This window comes from Euprymna scolopes, chromosome 31 (assembly GCF_053919585.1).
Source record: "Euprymna scolopes isolate OS-2025 chromosome 31, ASM5391958v1, whole genome shotgun sequence".
Taxonomy (NCBI): Eukaryota; Metazoa; Mollusca; class Cephalopoda; order Sepiida; family Sepiolidae; genus Euprymna; species Euprymna scolopes.
In genome coordinates, this window is record NC_136512.1 from 74,029,354 (window position 1) to 74,053,233 (window position 23,880).

The following is a 23,880-nucleotide window of genomic DNA, read 5'->3' on the forward strand; positions in this document are numbered from 1 at the left end:
AGTGCACTTTTTTCTTTTTTTTTTCTTGGGGGTCACCACTTATCAAGGCCCCAAGGCCACTCAGGGATAAGGGTTATTGCGTGTACAGTAATCAATGAGATAGTATTGTAGTAATCATTAGTATTGGAGGTTTTGATAGAGGGTCTTACTTAAGGGGGCGGTTTGTCAGGAGTTTGTTTATGTTGGATTTGAAGATGTCCAAGTTGTAGTCAGGTGGGAAACAGGCAAGCGGAAGAGAGTTCCACTGGCGTGCAGTTCTAAGAAAGAAGCTTTGTTCATGGAATCTACGTTTGGATTTAGGCACAGATAAAGAGCGGGGAAAATTATTGACAGTAGTTTCAGCCAGACGGGTGTTTCTCGTGAAAGATTCGCAAGGGGGGACGAGGTATTGGAGCTCAGACGAGCACCGGCTATGGAAATAACGATAAAACAAAGACAGGCTTGCAACGTCTCTTCTGTGGGAGAGAAGTTGCAGGGAAGAGAAAAGGGCATCCCTCACTAAACCATGAAGTCTATTTTGTACTCTGTCAAGGCAGGATAGGCTGTTTTTAGCAGCTCCTGCCCAGATGTGGCAGCAGTACTCCATCCTTGGACGTATTCGGCTTTTATAAAGATAGAGAATTGTATTAGTAGTGAGATATCTTCTGGAGCGATAGAAGGATCCCACCATTTTTCCAGCGTCCCTGGCAACAGATTTATGCATGTACTTCTTGTTAAATGACCTTTCATACAGTGCCTTTACTAAGTTTCCAGACTTTTTTTTCCATGTGGACACTTATTGATAGTACACACATAAAACTTCAGTCCCCTTCGAAGTAATCTCCTCCGGCTGCAATGCACTTATTGTACCGTTCTAACAACTTCTGGAAGGCTCCATGGAAGTCCTTGTGTGAGCGTGTCAATGGACCTTGTCACAGCCTCTTTCATCTTATTAATTGTTTCATAACGACAGTCTCTAAGGTTTACTTTGAGCTTAGGGAATAACCAAAAGTCACAGGAAGCAAAGGCTGGATTATAGGGAGGGTGAGGAACTGTCTGGATGCCCATATTGGTCAAATAGTTTATGACAAGAATGGAGCACCGTTAGGACAAACTTTGCACAAATCTTCCGCATCTTCAGTTTCTCATGAATTATTGTGTGTACAGTTCCCACACTGACATCAAACTGTGCACACTGTCTCTAAATACACACGATGGTCCTTATCCAAGAAATTTTTTATTTGGTCAATCAACTCTGGTGTTCTGACTTTCTTACTCTTTCTACATCTCTTATCCTTTTCAAACTCTCTGCCTTCCTTGAATCTCTTATGCCACTCAAAAATTGTGCTCGATTCATGCAATGTTGTGTACAGTTCCAACATTAACATCAAACTGTGCACTAATTTTCTCTATAGACACACGATGGTCCTTATCCATGAAATTATTTATTTGACCAATAAACTCTGGTGTTCTGATTTCATTACTCCTCCTATTTCATTACTCCTCCTATTTCATTACTCCTCCTATACGTCTCATCATCCCTTAAAGACTTCCTGTCTTCCTTGAATCTCTTATGCCACTCAAAAACTGATGCTCGATTCATGCAAGATGGTCCAAAAGCAGTCTGAAGCATTCCATACGTTTCTATGGCATTTTTTCCAAGTTTTAAACAGAATTTTATTGCATATCGTTCTTCTAAAGTATCCTCATGTCCAGATTGCATTTTTGAAATTCACCAGCTGTGATGACAATCAGGCTTTAGTAGGGTGTATTTCAATTCCTGTTGTAGCTGTTCATTTGAACCTGAAATCAAAATTTGGTCAGTCATTTCATAAGATGTATTTCAATAACATACTGAATTTCGAAGAATCTACGACAATTTTAAATGCCTGAACAAACAAATCTGGAAACTTATTGAAGGCACCGCGTACATCCAACATTATTCTCATCTTTTGGCAGTTGCTCATGTTATCTTGTTTCTTCCTATGTAGGTGGTCCCTGATCTAAGGTGCATTATCTTTTTTTATTATTCAAATGATATTTTGGTACATTTGACAATTATTTTATCTTTTGACAATTGATCCTACTATGTTGTTTCTTGCATCTCTTCTGGTCAAAACGATTTTTCAGTGCACACAGCCTGGATATTTATCACAAGTCTTTTGTGCGAGAAAAATCAAATAACAAAAAAAGCCATTTTTTAAATAATATATTTGAGCGACTTACACTATTGGGTGTAGGTTGCTGAAAATTAAGACGGTATAGAAATGATATTAAGATAAAGTCCGGATGTGGTTTTCTAAGCACTATGAAATGTCCTTGTTTAGCTGTCAAGTGGATAAAAGGAGGACGTTTTTCTTTGTAGGTGCCTGGAAGCTGTTTGAATTCTAATTTTCAAAGCACTTAGAAGTAGTCTCTCAAAGGTCGATTGAAATTAATATGCAATTAATCCAATAATTATTTTATCTTTTGACAACTGATCATGTTTCTCGTATCTTGTTGCCAGTTGTATCTCTTCTTGTTAAAATCATTTTTCAATACACATGGCCTGAATATTTAATATCATTCACAAAAACTGGTGATTACTTACTCGTGTTGGGACAATTAATCAGAATCGGAAAAAAAAAAAAAAAAAAGAAATTTGGAGGAATCAATATAAAAAAATTGGTGCCTATTTTCTGATGCCAAAACGATTCTTTTGTCTTATTTTTATTTGATTTTGTTTAAAGTAAACTCTTCTATTGCTGGTAATAATGATAAAATAATAAATATTTATTGATTTTAAAATACCAGTAAAATTAAAATCTATAGATCATCCTCCAAAAGTGTAAATTTTATGTTTAAGAAAGTGGACAAAAATCAGAGGCCTGCAGTATTAATGCTGGAGTCCCTCATGGGTCAATCCTGGGCCCAACTTCTCTTCCTGATCTACATCAATGACCTCCCTAAACACATACTTAAATCATTTGTTGACATCTATGCTGATGACACGACCATCTACGGCAACACATCAAAGGCTGTAAATGACAAAGTTCTCTCTGATTCTCTCTCCTCTGATCTCGAGCGTGTGGTTCAGTGGGGGAAGACGTGGCTGCTTACCTTTAATGCATCTAAAACCAAACTCCTATCCTTATATCATCAAAGCTCTGATCCCCATCTGGCATCAATTGGGATGGATGGCTCTCGTCAGAGAGGCCCCGTGTTTTGACAAGCTTCTGGGTTTGACCTTTACTCCTGATCTGAAATGGAACACGTACATCAAGTCTGTTGCCAAGGTCGCTGGAAAGATGGTGGGATCCTTCTACCGCTCCAGAAGATATCTCACTACTGATGCAATTCTCTATCTATATAAAAGCCAAGTATGTCCAAGGATGGAGTACTGCTGCCATATCTGGGCAGGAGCTGTTAAAAACAGCCTATCCTGCCTTGACAGAGTACGAAATAGACTTCGTAGCTTAGTGGGGGATGCCCTTTTCTCTACCCTGCAACCTCTCTCCCACAGAAGAAACGTTGCGAGCCTATCCTTGTTTTATCGTTATTTCCATGGCAGGTGCTCGTCTGAACTCCAAACTCTGGTCCCCCCCCCCTCGCCAATCTTTCACGAAAAACACCCGTCTAGCCGAATCCACTGTGAAAAATTTTCCCCACTCTTTATCTGTGCCTAAGTCAAAACGTGGATTCCATGAACAAAGCTTCTTCCTTAGAACTGCACGTCTGTGGAACTCTGTTCCATCTGCCTGCTACCCACCTGACTACAACTTGGATGTGTTCAAGTTCAACGTTAACAAATTCCTAATGAACCGCCCCCTTAAGTAAACACTTCATCAAATCTCCACACTAACGTAATGTACTTGCAATAACCCTTATCCCTGAGTGGCTTCCGGGCCTTGATAAGTGGTGACCACTGTGTAAAAATAAAAAAATCTGCATATTTAACATGTGCTTTTTTTTTTTTTTTTTTTTTTTTTTTTTACAGAATCGAGGAAAATAGCAACTCTTTAATTAAATATTTAAATATTTCTGATGAACCACCCCCTTAAGTAGACACTTTATTAAATCTCCACACTAATGTACTGTATTTGCAATAACCCTTATCCCTGAGTGGCTTCCGGGCCTTGATAAGTAGGGACCACCTTGTAAAAAAAAAAAAAAACGAAAAGATTTATAAAGAATCGGAATCGGGAATTTAGTATGGAATCGGTAATTGTATCGGAGTCTGAGAAAAATACTGGAATCGTCCCATCACTTATTACTTACCTATTTCCACCGTTCTTGTTTTCACTCTTCGCGCTGGAGCGCCTCGAACCAACTTTGCTCTGAGATGCATTCTTCTCGGCAAGTTTATCAAGTGCCTCTTCAAAAACTTCGGAGGTGTCGAACATGTGATGGAGTTTGTAGTTGATAGCTTTGACACTGGCAAATACAACTCCCACCACACCACAATACACCATCCATACAAAAATTGAAGTGGCCACAGTCTGGAAGAAGAAGAAAAAAGAATATAAGTCCATAAGACAATGGAGATTGAATGATATTAAATGTACAGAATCAAATTCTACCCAATTTTTTTTTTTTTTTTTTTTTTTTTTTTTTACACCATTAGTGATTACTACACTACCACCTTACATTCATTAACACTTATCCTTGAGTGACCTTCGAGCCTTGATAAAGGGCGATTCCCAAGAAAAAAAAAAAACAAAAAAAAAACAGTAATATGCTGCAAAGGTTTTTTTGCTTTTTTTTAAATTTTGGAGAATTCAATCTCCAAATATTCAATTTCTTACTAAAATGAATATATTCATTTTTCTTGGCTTTTTAAAAAACATCTTTTACATGTATTTGATGGGGTTGGAGGAAAATTGAAATATATATGTATTTTTTTTTTTTTTTTTTTTTTTGTACAATTCTTAAAAAATTCCTCAGGAGTTTAGAATAAACCAGGGTCACCTGTTTGAAAGCTGTACACAGAATAATCTTCGCTGTAACACATAACAGGTCTTGGATAACGTTTGTATTAGGTTGGTGCAAAAATGTTTTTTGACGTTCAACTAATATATATATATATATATAAAAACAATATTATTTTTGCACCAACCTAATACAAACGCATGCACATGATACCAATTTCAAATCATGCTTAAATCCAGTTTCAGAAATGAAGAATCATCCAAGATATCTAGGATATATATTAGGTTGATGCAAAAATAATGTTTTTATATATATGTAGTTGACCGTCAAAAAACATTTTTTGCACCAACCTAATATATATATATATATATATATGATAAGAATAATGGAAATAGTATTCCGGCAAAATAGAGAAATAAAAATAACTCTTTCTTTTTATATATATATATATATTATATATATATAAAACAGCTATCTTGTTTTTAAATCTCTGAACCTCCCCACTCTGTTTTTACCATATAGTCATCACTTATTATGGCTTGGAAGCCACTCAAGGATAAGGGTTAGTGAGTACCATGATGGTGGAAACTTGATGTTAAATTATTTCAGAGAACAGCACATCAAGAACCTTTTTATACTGGACTTGAAAACAACCGTCTTATAGTCAACTGAGAAGCAGCTGAGCAGTATTTTGTTCTACAAGTGAGCAGTTCTAGGAAAGAAACTCTGCTCATAGAATTATCAATTCGATTTAAGCACATATGGAGAGTAAGGGAAATTGCTAATAGTTATTGTGACTAGTCGGGAGTTTGCCGTGAATACCTTACAGGAGTGAAGCATGGTTGAACTCAGGTTTTTGAAACATTTTTCATGCAGAAAGTTGTTGAGATGCTTGAAAAAGTGGTAGTCATTAGGCGAGAGGTCTGGAGAGTATGGTGGATGAGGTAGAGTTTTGTAGTCTAATTCATTCAATTTCAGCATGGTCAGTTTAGCAACATCCGATCGGGCATGGTCATGGAGGAGAACTGGGTTTTTCTGTTGACTAATGCTGGGTGTTGTTATTGAAGTTTCTGATGCATTTCATCCATTTGTTGACAATACTTTGAGATTGGAATATTTTCGCCAGCATTCAAAAAACTAATGGATGAGATCGGTCGCAGACTACCAAACAGTCAGCATGACTTCTTTTGCATGCAACTTTGGCTTTGAGAAGTATCGTGGAGCTTCGTCGGCATCTAACAATTGTGCTAAGCATCAGTGGTTGTAAAGAACCCACTTTTCATCACAAGTAACGACCCAGTTGAGAAATGGGTCGTTCTTATGTAAAGAAGAGAAGATGACACTTCATAACGGCGTTTCTTTTGGTTGTCGTTCAATTCGTGAGGTACACATTTATCGATTTTTTTCTCCGTCTTTCTAATTTCTCTCAAGTGGTTGGAAATCGTTATATGCATTATGCCTAATTCAGAAGCAAGTTCTCAAATAGTTTTGGGTGGACTGGCTTCGATGAAGGCTTTTAATTGATCGTTATCAACATCCAATGGCTCACCATTATGCTCGTCATCTTAAAGAGTCATCACCACCACAAAATTTCTTAAACCACCATTGTGCTGTGTTCAGTAGTGCTTTCTGGGACAAACGCTTCGTTGATATCGTGAGCTGTTTCAGCAGCTTTCTGACCTAGCATGAATTGAGCTAAGAAAATTGTGCAAATTTACTGTTTTTTTTTTTTTTTTCCATCTTGTATTCAACGTTCTGAAAAGACAATTGTTTTAAGACGATTGTAATTCAAACGATTAGATAGAGAAAAACGCTCTTTAAGATAATATATAAAGTAAAGGTATTATAATAAAAACTTATTTGAAAATACATCATTTGTAATCAAAATTTAAAATTCTGCAAAAGCTTTAACCTAATATAGGCAAAACAAAATCTGCACAAATGAAAATATATCAATGCCAGATACCCCCACCCCCGCAACGCTAGAACGCTAGTGTGTGTGTGTGTGTGTGTGTGTGTGTGTGTGCATATACCTATATGCATGCGGGTGTGTAGTGTGTCAAATCCTTCATGTTTTTTCATCTAGTCATACAAAAGCTAAAAAAACAAATAGCAAAAATAAAGTTAGTAATTTTTAACATTGTATTTGTGATGTCCAATGCCTAACTGGACTCTCAGCTAAGTGAGGATTATTTTAGAATGTTTTTTTTTTTCTTATTAAGGCCCGGAGGCCACTCGAGGATAAGGGTTAATGGGTATACATTAGTCAATGTGATTATAGCGTCGTAAACATAAGTAGTGGAAATTTTGTAAATTGGATTACTACACAGGGGGACGGTTCATCAAGAACTTGTTTACGTTGGACTTGAAGACAATCAGATTGTAGTCAGCTGGAAAGCAGGCAAACGGAAGAGAGTTTCACAGGCGTGCAGTTCCAAGAAAGAAGCTTTGTTCATGGAATCTACGTTTAGGTTTAGGCACAGATAAAGAGTGGGGGAAATTATTGATAGCAGTTTTGGCTAGTGTTTTCCGTGAAAGTTTGGCGAGGGTGGACCATAGATTGAAGCTCAGACGAGCACTTGCCATGTGCTGATGAAGAGACTTAATAAATTGGCTTCAGAAACCCATGTCCAATACATATTTTGTTGATTTCGAATTTTTTATCCTCTTAAGTTGTTTATATACATACAGTCACACAAATACACACATTTTATATATATATATATATATATATATATATATATATATATACACACACACTAGCAGGGAGACCTGAGGTTGCCCGGAATTAAATGATGATAAACATTTTACACTTTCATATTTTTATTGTCAATGAAATTGGTGAAACCGCCTATTTTTTCAATCAAATCAATTGATTGCCTGCTCTAGTTGAGGACCCATCGCAGTGCACCGGGAGGAAGCTTCACATGCCTCTTCACAGGGACTTGGTCCACAATACATTGTAGTTTACATTGCACTGTAGAGAACTTGTTGATTTTATAAAATTATTATATATAATGATTTTAATTAAAAGTTTAAAATGCAAAATTCAAGTATCATGCTTCAATTGTGCTCTAAACAGAAACATTCATTTTGAATGCATCCCTGTCATATGTAAGAATCTACTGTTGATTTCATATGCCAGGTCATTCTGCTTGTGTGGTAATGAAACTTCTGAAATGCACTTGTGATGTCAGGCTGTGTAAGGTGTTAACTCTGGTTAAAATCTCCTGTTCCTTCTTTCATCGAATTTTTCAATTATCAATACTTATCGAAGATTTTCTGGTACAAAATCTATCTAAGAACGTTGCCAGATACATAAAATACATTTGTCTGAAATTTCATAAAAATCCGCCCAGTCGTTTTGGAATCCATACGGAATTGACTCATACACAAAGTTCCTCATATATATATATATATAATGCTCCCTATCTTAGGTTGAGCATTTGGGAAGTGATATACAAATTACCATTAGCGTATGAAGCGATGCTCTTTGTGTAAACAAATTGAGCTTAGGTACTTTGGACAATGTCAAAACATTGTTAATTCACAGCCCGCATAGCAGCAGCGATATAGCGCAATGGTTAGAAGCTCAGACTGTTGTTTGTATGATCGGGTTTGATCCTGGCTTGAAGTAGTTGCTTGTCTAGCCGCACTGATGAACTGTGAAACCTCCAAACAGTACTGTATGTGGATAACATTATATATATTTTTGTTCAAGTTCCAAATATCAAGTCTCCTGAGTTGGTCATTTATTACTTTTCCAGTAATAAATGATAAACTGAGAAAACTTGATGTTTGGAACTTGACAAATTATATTACACTATATATGCTTTAGAACCCAATAAGGCATTCATTGAGCTTGGACTATTTACTAAAAAAAAATTTTTTAGTCATTATAGGAAAATTTCTATGAGAAAGCTTTTTTTTTTTTAATTCATTACGATTGGTATATACAAACTGAGTACATGTCAAGTAAATGACTAACCTAATAAGAACACACACACGAAAAATATGAGTTTTAGGACAAGCATAAGAAATACCTATAGCGTTAAGCATTAGTTTTTTTGTTTTTTTTTTAGTAGGGGGAGGGGTTGTAGCTTCAAGGGTATGTCAACTTAATGGTAAACTTTACAAAAAAAAAAAATTCATGCTTATCACATAACTCTTCATGTTACACGTTTGTCAAAAGTTTTAGGCAGACATACAAACATACATACATTTAAACAAACAAGTGAGATTTATATTATAGATTACTAGCATGGGTGCCCGGCATTGCCCGGGTGTTTGGAGGTGTATGCTGAGCAAAAAAAAATTTTTTTTTTTTTTTTTGTTAACTTTGACCCCTATTATGACTTTTTAAAATTTATTGTTTTGGGCCCAAATGAAGTTATTAAGTTAGATCCATGCCCAAGGAACCTATATCTAAAATTTCAAGTGTTTAGACACAAAATTGTCGGAGGAGTTTGGTAGTGTTCTCAAAGGTCAAATCATTGAACTTTGACCCCTTAACAGCCAAATTTCTGGCCGAAAACCGATCACATAGATTTTCCCAAATCGCAGTACCCTGTATGTCAAATTTCGAGTCTGTAGACTAAAAATTGACAGAGTTATTGCGTAGGGAAATGTACACAGACACAGAAAGGCACAGACACGTTCAATTTTATAGATATATAGATTAAAATGGATAAAATCCGATGATATAGAATTTAAAATGGAGGCGTAGAGACCTAGAGGCAATACAAGACCGGCGAAACGTCGAGCCTCCATTTTAAATTTTATATCTATTAGTGGGGGTACCCGGCGTTGAGTAGGGGGGGTGTAGTTTCAAGTATATGCCAACTTAATGGTAAACTTTACAAAAAAAAAAATCATGCTTATCATGTAACTCTTCATGTTACCTCAATTACATATGCCATAAAGTTGTTTAGGGGTTGATTCTGCACGTACATATATTAACACGCATGCACCAATCAAATTAAAAGATTTTTGGACATAATAGAACTATGTTGATGTAAAGCTCCATGAAAGCTTCGTTCCTAAAATTGAAAATTTTACAAACAAAATGTGCCATCGTCTAGAATATACATTCCATAATTAGTTTAGGTGTGAATCCCGGGTGTAGAAAAATATAAACGTATGTATACACATTCGTAACATAAATAGACATTATATTTGCTTAAAATAGGATAAACATTATTTTTTATAAAAATGGTACACAAGAAATGGATACAAGCTTGAATTAAAAAAAAGTAAATAAAAATAGCAAATCAGATTGAAAGCTTAAAGCAGATTATATTCAAATAAGTTGGGCAAACAGACATTTTCTATAGAAAAGGATATTTATTTTGATTGCATAAAAAGAACAATTCTTTGTTTAAATCTGCTTTTTTCCTTATACATAAAAAAGTTTGTAAAAATTCTTGACTTGAATAGATTTAAGCAGAAACATTTTATGCGTTGCCAATAAATATCCTACACAACGTTCCTGTGTCAATTTTACTTCCTGGTTTCGTTGAAGAAATTTTTATGTGTGATTATATATATATATATATATATATATATATATATATATATATATATATATATATAAAGCTGAATGTGTGTGTGTGTGTGTGTGTGTGTGTGTGGTCACGAATAGGCTCCTATATGGTTGACTATTTTAAAAAAACTGATTACACATAATGATAGAAGATGCATCGAGGATCAGGAATGGGTATGTTTGATCTGGCAGAACGGTAGTTCATAAAATTGTGGGGTCTGCGTTCGCGCCTGGCCCCCAAAGTAAGGAAATAAAAAATGAAAAAACAAAAAAAACGTTTACAAGGGTTTTTGATATAGATGTACATAAGAATACTTTGATAAGTATGTTTCAACTTAAATAGGGATGGTATAATAAAATTGTGGGGTCTGCATTCGCGCCTGTACTCCATGGAAATATGGCACAAACTTTAAAGACTTTTCATATCTATTTGCGTGAGTATACTTTGATAAATATGTTTCAGTTTGAAGAAATATGGTATAATAAAATTGAGTGTTCGTTCGTGCCTGACCTCCATAGAATGTAAATATGTCACAAAGGTTTTTTTAAAAGGGGTGAGGGTCCACAATAACACCTTAACTTTAATCTTAATTCATGTTAGCTTTTATTTATTTTTTTGAGTTGAATCATTGTGTCGAATAAATTCACATTATTATTAAAGTGAAAGCCAAAAAAAAAAAAAAAGTCGGAACTTTAGACAATTCTCGACACAAATTTTGCATAACTGTTTTTTTTTCCTTCTCCACTTGCACATGGCACTCTTTCATAAATAGATAAATAATAAAAAATAAGAACATTACTTGTTATTGTCAAAAGGAAAAATCCTGCTCACGTGATTACGTGTCTTTTTAAAAACATTTACATAACCTTTTTATTTTTATTTATATATCTGTTTAAGCTTTGTTTTGTTTTTTTGTCAGTGTACTAGAAGGAATTCAGTTGATTACAACCCTTTCTGTGTGTTCTTTACATTACAATAGTACAACCTTGAATCCGACGGCGCAATACTACACCGTTCAATACTGTAAAACTGAAACGAAGCTGTTCTGCTTGAAAAGGGCGCCATTTTCTTCTTATTCATATAGGTTCTTTGCTTTAAAAAAATAAAGTAATTACATGTTTACTTTTTTAATATCCTATTTTGCTGTTTCGGATTATTTTACTAAAGTAAGTAAAGCTTCATTATTTTTCAAAACCGTTTTTGTTTCTTTGTTTTTCAATATTTTGATATTATTTAGTAAGAGTGTTTAGCAGAAAAGCCAACAAACGACTACCCAAAAAAATAAATATACAAGAAATAAATGTTACCATTGTCAATAAAAGTTCAGTTCATGTTTTTTTTTGTTTTGAAATAATGCTCTTTACTTGAAATAATCTCAGCAAACTGAAATTAAAACGAAATTTGAGGCGATAACTACTTAAATGCATTTTTATATAAACTACACATGCCATAATCGAATATTTGTCAGCACAAAATAATGGAAAACATTAAAATATGTTTATAAATATTCCTTACGTTGACGGAACTCTCTTAAATTGTTCACACAGAATGCTCAGGTGCCCCTCCTTCAAATTGAAAACGGGGCTCTCCATTTCAAAGTCGCTGCCATTTTGATTTTTTTTTTTAAACCGGTTTGTGAATTAAAAAAAAAAAAAAAAAAATTTTTTTACAAACTACTTAAAAATACAAACCAATGAACTTTTCTACCATAAAAGTAACTTTTATTGACTATGGTGACATTTATTTCTTGTATATTTATATTATTATATATATAATATTTTCTCTTTGTAAGGAAACATCATTTTGTTGGTCATTCTTGGCTACGAATGGAAACAAAGTTGATATAAAAAAATATATTTTCGCGAAAATTATCTTTACTTTCATTATATTTTGCTTAGGGTAAAATTTTTGAGTATCAAAACCTATCTCTTTACAACCCCCTCCTTTTCATAACCAATCATACTTTCATCAATCACAGTCCATTTTCTGTAGGCTGTTTTTGAACCCAGTCAACGACGGGTACTTCTGCTAGTATATATATATGACTAGCCTGGGTGCCTGGCGTTGCCCGGGTGTTTGAAGGTGTGTTGAGCAAAAAAAGCTGTAGTAGGCAGGCAGGCTCGAACCCGTAAGGCGAAGGCAGAAAAGAAAGTGGAGATGAAAGTGGATTTGTTTAAGCAAAAAAAAAAAAAAAAAAAAAAAAAAATCGGTATGTCAGTACTTCTAAAGAAAAATCGGTTGCTTCTTGTTCTTGACATAAGAATCCCGGGTTGCTTGAATGGTGTGCTTAAATACCATATGAATAGAAAATCAGAAGTATCTATTTCTCATGCCTTAATTTGTCATACACAAATAATAAAACCCACATAAACAGTAAAATTACATATTTTAAAAGGCAAGAAAAATACTTTTTCTTTAAAATTTAATTATTTTTTACATTTGGGCAGATGACATGATATTTTATAAAGTAAATGTTTTTTTTTTCTAATAGTAACCTAATACAATATTTAAATTATTCAAATGTCACTTAAAAATTAAAACAGCAAAAAAAAAAAAAAAAAACCATTGTTCTAAACTAATAGTTAATTATTGAATCTGTAAGAAGCTAATTCAATATTTCTTTCAACCATCTTCCTTAAAGATGAAACATATATGATGGCATAGGTACACTAGTACAGATGCAGCATCAACGTTTCCAGCACTGTTAATTTCAGGGCTTTACCGGATTAAATTTTGCCGGACTATTCGATTTCAACTCATTAACACACACCCCAACCCATTAATTATTATAATTACCATTATAATTATTTCAACTCATTAACACACACCCCAACCCATTAATTATACAATTATTATGTCTCTAAACTACCAGAGATTGCTAATAACTTGAACAACAGTTCAAGCTTCTGTTTAATTGAAACAGACCCAGATTTACATTAATCATAGTTGGTATTTGAATTTGCATGTGAAGCCATAACTAGGGTTCAATTTAAGCAATAAAAGAATCGCAAAATAAAGAGAAACTACCACCAGCAGATGCAGTGCAAAAAAAAAAAAAAAAAAAAAAAAAAAAAAAAAATTGATGACACTAAACTCAACGTCATCTTTGTATTTGGATTCTTAAAACTACTGTTCTCATTTGGAGTGTTATTTTCACAACATTTTGATCAATGTAACCTATGACCTTTTTGAGGTGTACCATGTCAAACTCAGGAATCTGTAGGGAATTTTGAATTAAACCCTTTATGTAATCTGCAGGAGTAGCATGCTGTCATTTCATCAGCCATGACTTGGTAGAAGTCTTCAGAAATTTTCAGCTGTATTTTGAGTGTTGCCCGCACTGAGGATTGAACCTTCAACCTCCAGAAGAGTACAACTTATAACTGAATGTAACCAAGTACTTTATCCACTACGCCACAGGTACACAGGGAGTAAATAGAGGGTCCCATTTAAATTCTGTGCATATTCCAGGGTTTAACAGAAAGATACAACTGAAAAAGGTTGGCAGTTAAATCAAAATGTTGTCACATTACCACTCAGTATGAGAACGGTACATATTATTTGGATCTTCGGACTACTTTTCTCAAGATGAAAGTCATCCAATGAAGAATCCAAATGATATAATCTCTAAAAAAATTCAGAAACAAAACTATCGGTTGGTCATCCATTAAACTAATTTGTATCCTATCTGACTTTAATAGGGTTCAAAACAACCTTTGAAACCTAGCAGATGCCATTTTCTCTTCCTTGCAACGTCTTTCCCACACAAGAGACATTGCGAGTCTGTCCCTACTCTATCATTATTTCCATATGGTAAGTGCTTGTCTATGGTCTCACCCTGCTAAACCTTCACAAAAAAAAACAACAAAAAAAAAAAACACTCATCTAGCTGCAACCACTATCAACAATTTTCCTTATTCCCTATAAGTGCCTAAATCAAAATGCAGATTCTATGAACAAAGCTTTTTTTTTTTTTTTTTTTTTAGAACTGTCTGCCTATGAAACTGTTCCACTGGTCTGCTTTCTAACTAATCACAGAATGGTTGTCTTTAAGTCCAATGTAAACAAATTCTTGTTGAGCCATCCCTTTAAATAAGCAAATTATGTTCAATTTCCACCACTAATGTTTGTCTGGTGATCTCAGTATACTAATTAACCCTTGTTTTTGAGTGGCCTCCAGTCTTTGGTAAGTGGAGCCTTCGTTGAAAAAAAAAAAAGTCAGAATTACCAGGTTCCTTCTTGTGATTTAGACTGAACCAGCATTGCCTGGGTGTTTGGAGGTGTGTGTTGAGCAAAAAAAAAAAAAAAAAAAAGGTGGTAGTAATATGGAATGAAAAGTCACCACTGATTATTGATGTAACTGTCCCAAATGACTACAGGTTAAATAGAGTTAAATGTGAAAAAATAACCAAGTAGAAAGACCTTAAAGCTTTAAAAAAAAAAAAAAAAAAAAAAAAAAAAAAAAAAAAAAAAAAAAAAAAAAACTAAATTTTTTTTTTTTTTTTTTTTTTTTACACCAGGAAATCGTTACTTATCAAGGCCCGAAGGCCACTCAAGAATAAGGATTAATGAATAAGGTCATAGTGTAGTAATCGTTAATGGTCCAAATTGAGCAGAAATTGGATTATTTAAGGGGACAGCTCAACAAGAACTTGTTTACATTGGACTTGAATGCCACCATACTGTAATCAGCTGGAAAGCGGAACAATGTTCCACAGGCAAGTAGTTCTAGGAAAGAAGCTTTGTTCGTGAAATAAATTTAGGCACGGATAGAGAGTGAGGGAAATTGTTCATAGTGGATGTAGCTAGTTGAGTGCTTTTGTGTGAAAGTTGGAAAATAATATAATACCAGTTGTGGTAGAAGAAACTTGAAAAAGGTACCTTTAATATAAACAAGCCGTGCATGCATGATACCCCCCCTCCTTCTGATACTGCATGTGAGATGACGCCACAAAAAATAGTGAAGAAATGATGAATGTGAGAAGTGTGAAGGGCCAACATTGCCTTCACATTTTTGCCAAGTTTCAGAAAAATCTAATGGATGGAGCAAAAGTTATGGGGTAAAAAGTGTCATTTTTTTTGCAAGTTTAAGGCATTTGTGACCCCTTTTGAGCTCCTGGGAATGCCAAATCCCAGAAAATGGACAAACGGTGCAGTTTCATGCCTTAAGACATGCATATTTGAATTCAGCACCATGAAAAACTACTCTATTAGACATACATATCAAGTTTTTGCGTAATATGAAAAAAAGCTCAAAAAAAAAAAAAAAAAAAAAAAAAAAAAAAAAGGCATGTTTTTTTTTAGCCAGAAAAGTCCCAAAGGGATGCGAACCAGAATTTTGTCACCCATACTGAATTTATATTAAGAACAATGGCCTCAACATTTTGGCCAAGTTTCAGAAAAATCTAATGGATGGATTAAAAATTATAACTTAAGGCAAAACATGTTATTTTGGGGCATTTTTGACCTCTTGAGCCCTTGGGGACACAACAAGAATTTTTGCAAAAAACAATTTTTTACTGTGCACATCTATTTAATAAAATACAATTTGTGACAAAATTTCAGGAAAAAACTAATGGACGATTATCTGGCAATCGTCCGGACTAACGGACGCACAGACACAACTGAAAACATAGGTCCCTCTCCAATAAATCGAGGGACCAATAAAACTCTTAGAAGGAAATTGTGTATTTAAATTTGAAAACAAAACAACACGGAACTTTACGGCTTTATTATCCACTAGCAAGACAAATGTTTCAGCATTGCCAATTGAAAAAAACAAAAAAAAACAAGAATTACAAGTAAATAGACAAAAAGGAACAAAACATTTTGTAAAATTATCGCAACAAAGATTTGGATCCTTCCCGGCCATGCCATTGTTATAAAAATTGAATTCAACTTGAAAACCCTATTTAAAAAAATAGCATGGTTTTTGTAATTAAAAGATATGCCACATTTATGGCCAGTCTAATGCTACCTGGAAAATTCTTTACCTTTAATGTCAGACTAAGAAATACAAGAAAGAAAAACGTTAAAAACGTGCAAAAATTATAACGTTGACTCAGAACAAGAGCATGCATGGTCCCCCGTGAGTGCACAGTGAACGAGGCATAAAAAAAAAAATGGCTAAGTTCAGCATTTGCACCTGCCCCCATTTAGCCACCAAAGTCCCCAAGGAAGGTTAAATCCTGATGAAAATGAACAAACGGTGCAGTTTTAGGCCTTAATATATGTAAATTTGAGTTCTGCACCATGTAAAAAAAGAAATGACTAAGTCTATCATTCGTCCCTCCCCCATATTTAGCCCAAAAGTCCCCAGGCCTGAACATATTAAAATTTGAGTTCAGCACCATGCAAAACTGCTAAATAGACATACACAGAAAATTTTCCACAAATATGGTAAAATAGTCCCAAAAAATGGAGTGTTTTTATTAGCCCTAAAAGAGCCCTTGGGACACACCCAAGAGTTATCGCGAAGTATAGACAAACAAAATTATATAGAAATCAGTTATTTACAACTTTCCAGAAAGTTTTATAAAAATCTAAGGAATCAATTTTTTTTTTTTTTTTTTAATAAGCACAAAAGTGTTAATTTTAACCATTTTAACCCGAAAGGCACCCCTAGTGGGGCAACCGGAGTTTTCCTGGAAAATCCGTTCTGTTACTTTTTTTTTACTCATATCATGTTTAATGTTTGTGCCAAAAATTTTTTAAATTCCAAGGCGTAGTTATTGAGAAAAGTATGGACAGACGAACGGACAAGAGTGAATTTACAGGTCAACCCTCCTTTTTGTCGAGGGACCAATATAGTTAAATTTGTGCTCATTTTTACATTAAATACTAATCCTTATTAATCTATAGCTGTATGAAACAGATACCACAATACCTAGTTCACTGCACCTTATAAATATTCATACAAAATTTCAGCCAACTCGGCCCGGTAGTTTACGAAAAAAAAAAAAAAAAAAAAATTAAACAAATAGAAAGACTAAGAGAAATATAAGCAGAAACGTTCAAAGTCATAACACCTGACCAATGTCAGCAGGTAAGTGAGCTGGTAAAACGCGTACTGAAACATTGAGCCAAGGACACAAGATATTTGCTAATTACGCGAATTATTATTTGCTGTAGGTAATGATGATGCTGGCAATATTTAGTGTTTTTAGTTGTTGCTGTTGTTGTTTTTGTGGTAATCTTTGAAGATTATGAAGCCGTAGGCCATTGCAATCGAGTTATCCTCATACTTGCATTGAAATCATAAAAAAAAAAACATGGGAGTCGTGGGCATAAAATTCAATAATTAGAATGTATTCAAATACATTACAAGCAGCATTATATATATATATATATATATATATTAAAAAAAAAAAAGAGATTTTAGTTCTTTTTTTATTTCTACTTTTATAATATTGAAATTAGAACTATTAATAAAAGTAACACTTATGCCCACTTGACATACATACTCCTGACTAACCTGAAAAGCAGCAAAATCCCACCCCTTCACTGTTAAGGTTCCTAGATGCCGGAAAGCCTTCTACTCTAATAGTTTCTTCCCTCGGACTGATAGACTTTGGAATCCCCTCGTTGTTTCCTGCCCCCAATTTAAATGTAATGTAAGCAAACATCTTGCTTTTCAACTCCCCACAGACCTCTATTAGTGACAATCCCAAATAGTAGCCCCTTACGTCTAAGTGGCAATATGCTTTGCTTGAGGTGAAAAAAAAAAAAATAAAAAAAAAGAAATGAAATGCATACAAAAATTAAAAACTTTACATAATGGATTTGTACTTCTGTCTCGGGTTAGAATATCTGCATAATCCATCATAAATAAATTTATATTTTTAAATAATCTCTATTTGTAAAGATCCAGTGTTTATTGCACTGACAGTGAGATTAAAATTATAATCTCGTATACAGAACACAAGATCTTAAATTTCTTATTATATTGAACATGACAAACATTATTGGTGTATGCAAGCTAATTTGTATATCAATTTTCAAAATGACACATTATTAGTTCAATATTGTTTCTTAATTCAATGACTTATTTATTACATAATTCTGTTTAAGTGTACAATAAAAATAACAATTTTTTTTAATAAAATAAAAATGGAAAAATAAATAGAAAAGAAAACTTTTTAAAAAAATTTATATATATATATATATATATATATATATATATGGCGATTAAGCTACACTGAATATTCGGCGTTTCATCCACTCTAGGATTAAACGCCGAATATTCAGTGTAGCTTAATCGCCATATATATTTTATAAATTACTATCTAGCTCTACCTACGTATTGAGCACTTTTGAAGTAAATACTTAAAGTTTACGCATAAATCTATACTTTCGTATATTAATTTTATGTGAGTAAATGAAGTAGTTATATATATATATATATATATATATATATATATATACGTTCATATATACTTTTTCATGATAAAGCTAGAACCCAGAATTAGATGGAATCGAGCATTAAAAAATTAAAATCGAGGCATAACCAATAGATTGCGCCGTGGCCCATACGGTTAGGTCGTCAGTATCGCACACTTCATGCGTGCGATGACCTGGGTTCACGCCTATGTCAGAGCACGTCACTGATGAGATGCAGTGCATCAAAACCCACTTTGGGTCTGGCGTTGTCGATGCAATTGCTTGATTCCATCTAATTCTGGGTTCATGAAAAAGTGTATGTGAACGGGTATATATATATATATATATATATTTCACTGATAGAAATTAACATTTTGAGTGAAAAAAAGAATCTTTCTGACACGTTTTACCTCCATTTACTTCTGGGATTGGCGATCCAGTTTAGGTCAACATTGAAAGTTATAAAGAAACCCACATGTACACATTGTATAGCAAAAAAAAAAAAAAAGTCAGTATTTCCATGCATATACAAACAGAAATTTCATTACAAAATTAAATTCCATCAGAATGCATTTCTGTTCATTTGCATACAGGTCAGCCATTTGATTTTTTTTTTCTTTTTTTATATTGCAAATTAGAATTAAAAACCTTCCAAATAATCTTTTTTTTCTTTGTTTATTTTATTTTATTTTTGTAAATTTTTCCAGCTTTGATAGAGTTCAAAACCGGCTTCAAACCCTAGTAGGTGATGCCCTTTTTCCTCACAAGCCTGTATCTGCTTTATCGTTATTTTCATGGCAAGTGCTTGACTGAACTCCAATCTATAGTTCCCTCTTGCCAAACTTTCACAAAGAAAAAAAACACTCGACTATCTACAACCACTATATACGATTTCCCCCACTCTATTTGTGTCTAAATCTAAACGCAGATTCCATGAACAAAGCTTCTTTCCCAGAACTGCCTGCCTGTGGAACACTATTCTGCTGGCCTGCTTCCCGGTTGAATAAAACATGGTAGCCTTCAAATCCAATGTAAACACTTCAGGTCATGAACGCATGTCATGAGAACAACTGTCTAGCTGAGACCACTATCAGTAATTTTCCCCACTCTTTATCTGTTCCTAAATTCCATGAACAAAGCTTCTTTCTTAGAAATGCATGCCTGCGGAACTCTCTTCCGTTTGCCTGTTTCCCACCTGACTACAACTTGGATGTCTTCAAGTCCAACATAAACAAATTCCTGATGAACCGCCCCCTAAAGTAAGACACTTTATCAGATCTCCATTACTAGTGATTACTACGATATTGTCCCATTGATTACTGTACATGCAATAACCCTCATCTCCGAGTGGCTTTCGGGCCTTGATAAGTGGTGACTTCCTTGTAAAAAAAAAAAAAAAAAAAAAAAAAAAAAAAAAAACCACACACACAATGCAATTTGCAATCCCCTCTGATCCATTTGGGTGGAATAAAAAATAGGAGACATTACTTTTGGAACACCATTAATCGCATAGCACTTTCGAAGATTCTTAGGAAATTAGGCTGTTCTACTAATTTTGTAGAGTTGCTTCAGCAGTTACACCATAATATGAAAGCCCGGGTGAACTTTAATGGATCTCTGTCTGATCCAATTTCAGTTGAAAACGGTGTGAAACAAGGTGACATACTTGCTCCTACATTATTTTCCATATTTTTCGTTGTGATACTCGTGCATGCTTTTAGCAATTGCGACATTGGAGTGAAGTTTCGGCTTTGCACATCAGGTAAACTTTTTAACCTTAGACGTCTCAACGCAAAGTCGAAGACTTTTCAGAACGTTGTTCTTGAGCTTTTATATGCAGATGATGCAGACCTTGTTTCACGCTCAGAAACAGACACACAGATGATTATGGACAAGTTATCAGAAGCTTGCAAAGCTTTCAGACTTACTATCAGCCTCAAGAAAACATGTTATGTATTCCCCTCCTATAGGAATGCCATATGTTGAACCAAACATCTTGGTTGATGGTAAGTTAAAGGTTATAGACAATTTTATTCATCTGAGTAGTACGCCGAGTAAGGACTGTAGACTTGATACTGAGATAAATCACAGAATAGCTAAGCCAGTTCTGCTTTTGGCAAATTGGAGAAACGTGTATGATCTGATCGGGGAATTTCATCAAAAAGCTAAGTGTTTATGAAGCTTGCGTTATCACTACATTGCTATATGGGTTAGAGACCCGGACAACATATACAAGGCATCTCAAGTTACTGGAAATATTTCAAAGTTGTATTTGGAGAATATTTAATATTAACTGGAGGACTCTAACGTCCGAAACTGTGGTTCTTGAGCAATCAAGTAGTAATAGTATTGAAATGAAAATCATTCAAAATCAGATATGCTAGACTGGACACTTGGTTAGGATGGAGAACAAAAGACTTCCTAAACAACTGTTTTATGGCGAGATAGATGGAGGTAAAAGACCACAACATAAAGCAATAAAAAGGTTTAAGGATTCTCTGAAAGACAACTTGAAAATACTTGAGATGGATGTACATAACTGGCAAGCCAGGCAAAAGATCAACCACTGGAGAAAAACCATTAAAGAAAATTGTAAGATTTTTGAAGAGCAGCGTGTAGATCTTGCTGTCTAAAACGCATTTTAAGACAACAGGATGACAATATGATGTCAGAGAAATTGCAACAGGAACTGAAGTGCACTGTATGTGGCAGATACTTGTCAAAAGCTCGTTTTGTTGATCATATGAAATCACACAATCAAAACTAAGTTGATCTTAGGATAGCATACTCAACCATTTTATATTTCTTTCAGACCCCCCCCCCCATTTCTGTTTTTTTCATTTTATGTTGAATTTACTTATAACGGCACTAGTTGAATTTCAGAAGACCCTCCCCTCGCTGTTCTTTTATATCGCAATTTCTTAAACGTCACTCGCAAAAATTCAGAAAGCGATCACGTTTTTGTTTTTACGGTTAATTAAAAAAATAAAAATAAATAAGTCTTTTGGGACGCTGATATTAAAACTAAAAGTCTTTTCAAATCAGTTTGCACTCTGGAGACGAATGCGTGTTCGAGATAAGTGTATTTTAATTTTTACGTTTAATTTCTAATATTAATAACTACATTCTATTTCAGTACTTAATTTATATTTTTATCTCCTGATTGTTTTATTTAATGATAGCGTTTTCTCGTCATAAATCTTTATTATATCTACCATGTTGATTGCATCAACAGATTAGGAAATTGTATTCATTGTTAATTCGTGAGAGGTGAATCTATCTCCATATGTTCCCTTTAAAAAATACACCAGTTGGACTTTTATTAAGTACAATACTTAATAAATTTTTTTTTTTTTTTTTTTTAAAGGAGAGTAGAGAACGTTTTGTGGAAGCGTCGGCAGCTCCCGTTAATCTCGCTTCTCTTTATTTGTCACTCAGTCATTTTTTTAATGAGTGATTTTTCTGACAAAGGGAGAAGAAAAAGCTGTATTCTAGGTTGGCAGTATTTTGCGTGAACAGTCGACAGAGATGGCGGAAATTTTCTGTTCTATGCCTATCCTTGTAGCTATGTCACTAGTAATAAACTGAAATGCAGGTGAAATGCTCATTAGCTTTGGTAAGTAATCACCTAGAAATGGCGTCTCAGCAAAAGCGCTGGTCCCCATCACCTCACTAGGTTGTCAGGAAGGGCACCTGGCCTATAAAACATCTTGCTTCAACTAAGGAAATGACTTCCAAAGAAAATCTGTTCATTTCAGTTTATGTAGTTTGAATAATGACCTGGCCAGAGATAAGTTCGGAAGTCAATTTTTAAAAGCCGTCCAACACATGCCAACATGCAAAGCAGATGGTGATTTGAAATGATAAATCCAATAAACGATATGAAAATATTAACTCTGATCATAAGTCTTTTCTTTAATTTAAGAATGAACTCTAAATATTGATGATTTAAAACAGGGATCTCCAAAGTACGGTCTGTGGGCCAACAACGGCTCCGTGGGCTGGCCCTGACCTGCTAAAGTCTTTAATCTGGTCCGTGGAGCTCTTATGAAAAATATGTCAGTAATATGCCCCCCCCCCCAAAAAAAAAAAAATTGGGAGATCCCGGATTTAAGAGTTCTCTATTTATTTGTCTCCTCACAAGACACAAGATCGGTTTTTAATGGGAGAAAGAATCCAGCTTCAGAAAGGGACAGTCTGGACTGGAACAAAAACAAACAAGCTTTAACATTTCTGGATTTTTAGGATGCGGATTTATTATCCAAATTATTTGGATTCTTCGGACTACTGTTCCTCATCTTGAGTGCCATTTTCACAACGTTACGGTCAATGTAACCTCCGATCTTCGGGTATATCTTGTCAAACTCAAAAATTTGGACAGAATTTCTAATGGAACCCTTTATTTCACGGGGGTAGCATGATCTCGTTCCGTCAGCCATGACCAGATAGAGGAACAAATTTATTTTGTATTGACATTAAATTGGAGATTACATGAAAGTTTACTCAGACGATCAGATTTGACATAAAATAAAAGGTCATGGTGAATCTTGGTGCAATATCTAAGCTTTTTTTATATCTTTATGGAAATTGCTCCAGACAATGCTTCAAGCCACTTGATGTAAGGAGCTAACAAGAACTATCAAGAATGAAAGACAGGAGATGCCTACTGAATTTAGTCTGGAAAAGAGGGAGGAGGAAAGCAGTCAGCAATCCACAAGCTTGGAATTCTTGGAGAGCTTCAAATTTTGCACCAATTTCAACTGGAGAGACATTATTTTTAGTAAGAAAACTATTTTTGTTAAATTAGTATGCTATCTCAAACACATAACTAAAAAAATGAGGATCATCTGTAATATGATGACCAATGTTGAAACTATCTTCAAACACATTCAAAATAAAATATTTAAGAAAACATCAAATTAGATTTTATGGAAAAGATACACACGAGACATCTGACTTAACTTTATTTTATTTTATTTTTTTTAACTTCTGTTTGATAGTTTTCGATTTTGCTGCTTTTTCTTTTTTTCATCTTTTGTGTTAGTTGGGCGAATTACTATTTTAGTTGACT

The 23,880-nt window shown here is 34.3% G+C and overlaps 1 protein-coding gene across 13 annotated transcripts in view; it reads right to left on the reverse strand.

Moving 5' to 3' along the window:
- LOC145255819 (pecanex-like protein 1) overlaps positions 1–23,880 on the reverse strand; it is a 269,992-nt gene that overhangs the window by 182,630 nt on the left and 63,482 nt on the right. For all 13 annotated transcript variants that reach the window (XM_080114531.1, XM_080114532.1, XM_080114536.1 and 10 more), the window contains exon 2: positions 4,237–4,457. In XM_080114531.1, the coding sequence (XP_079970657.1) occupies positions 4,237–4,457 (221 nt within the window). The remainder of the gene's footprint in view (positions 1–4,236; positions 4,458–23,880) is intronic.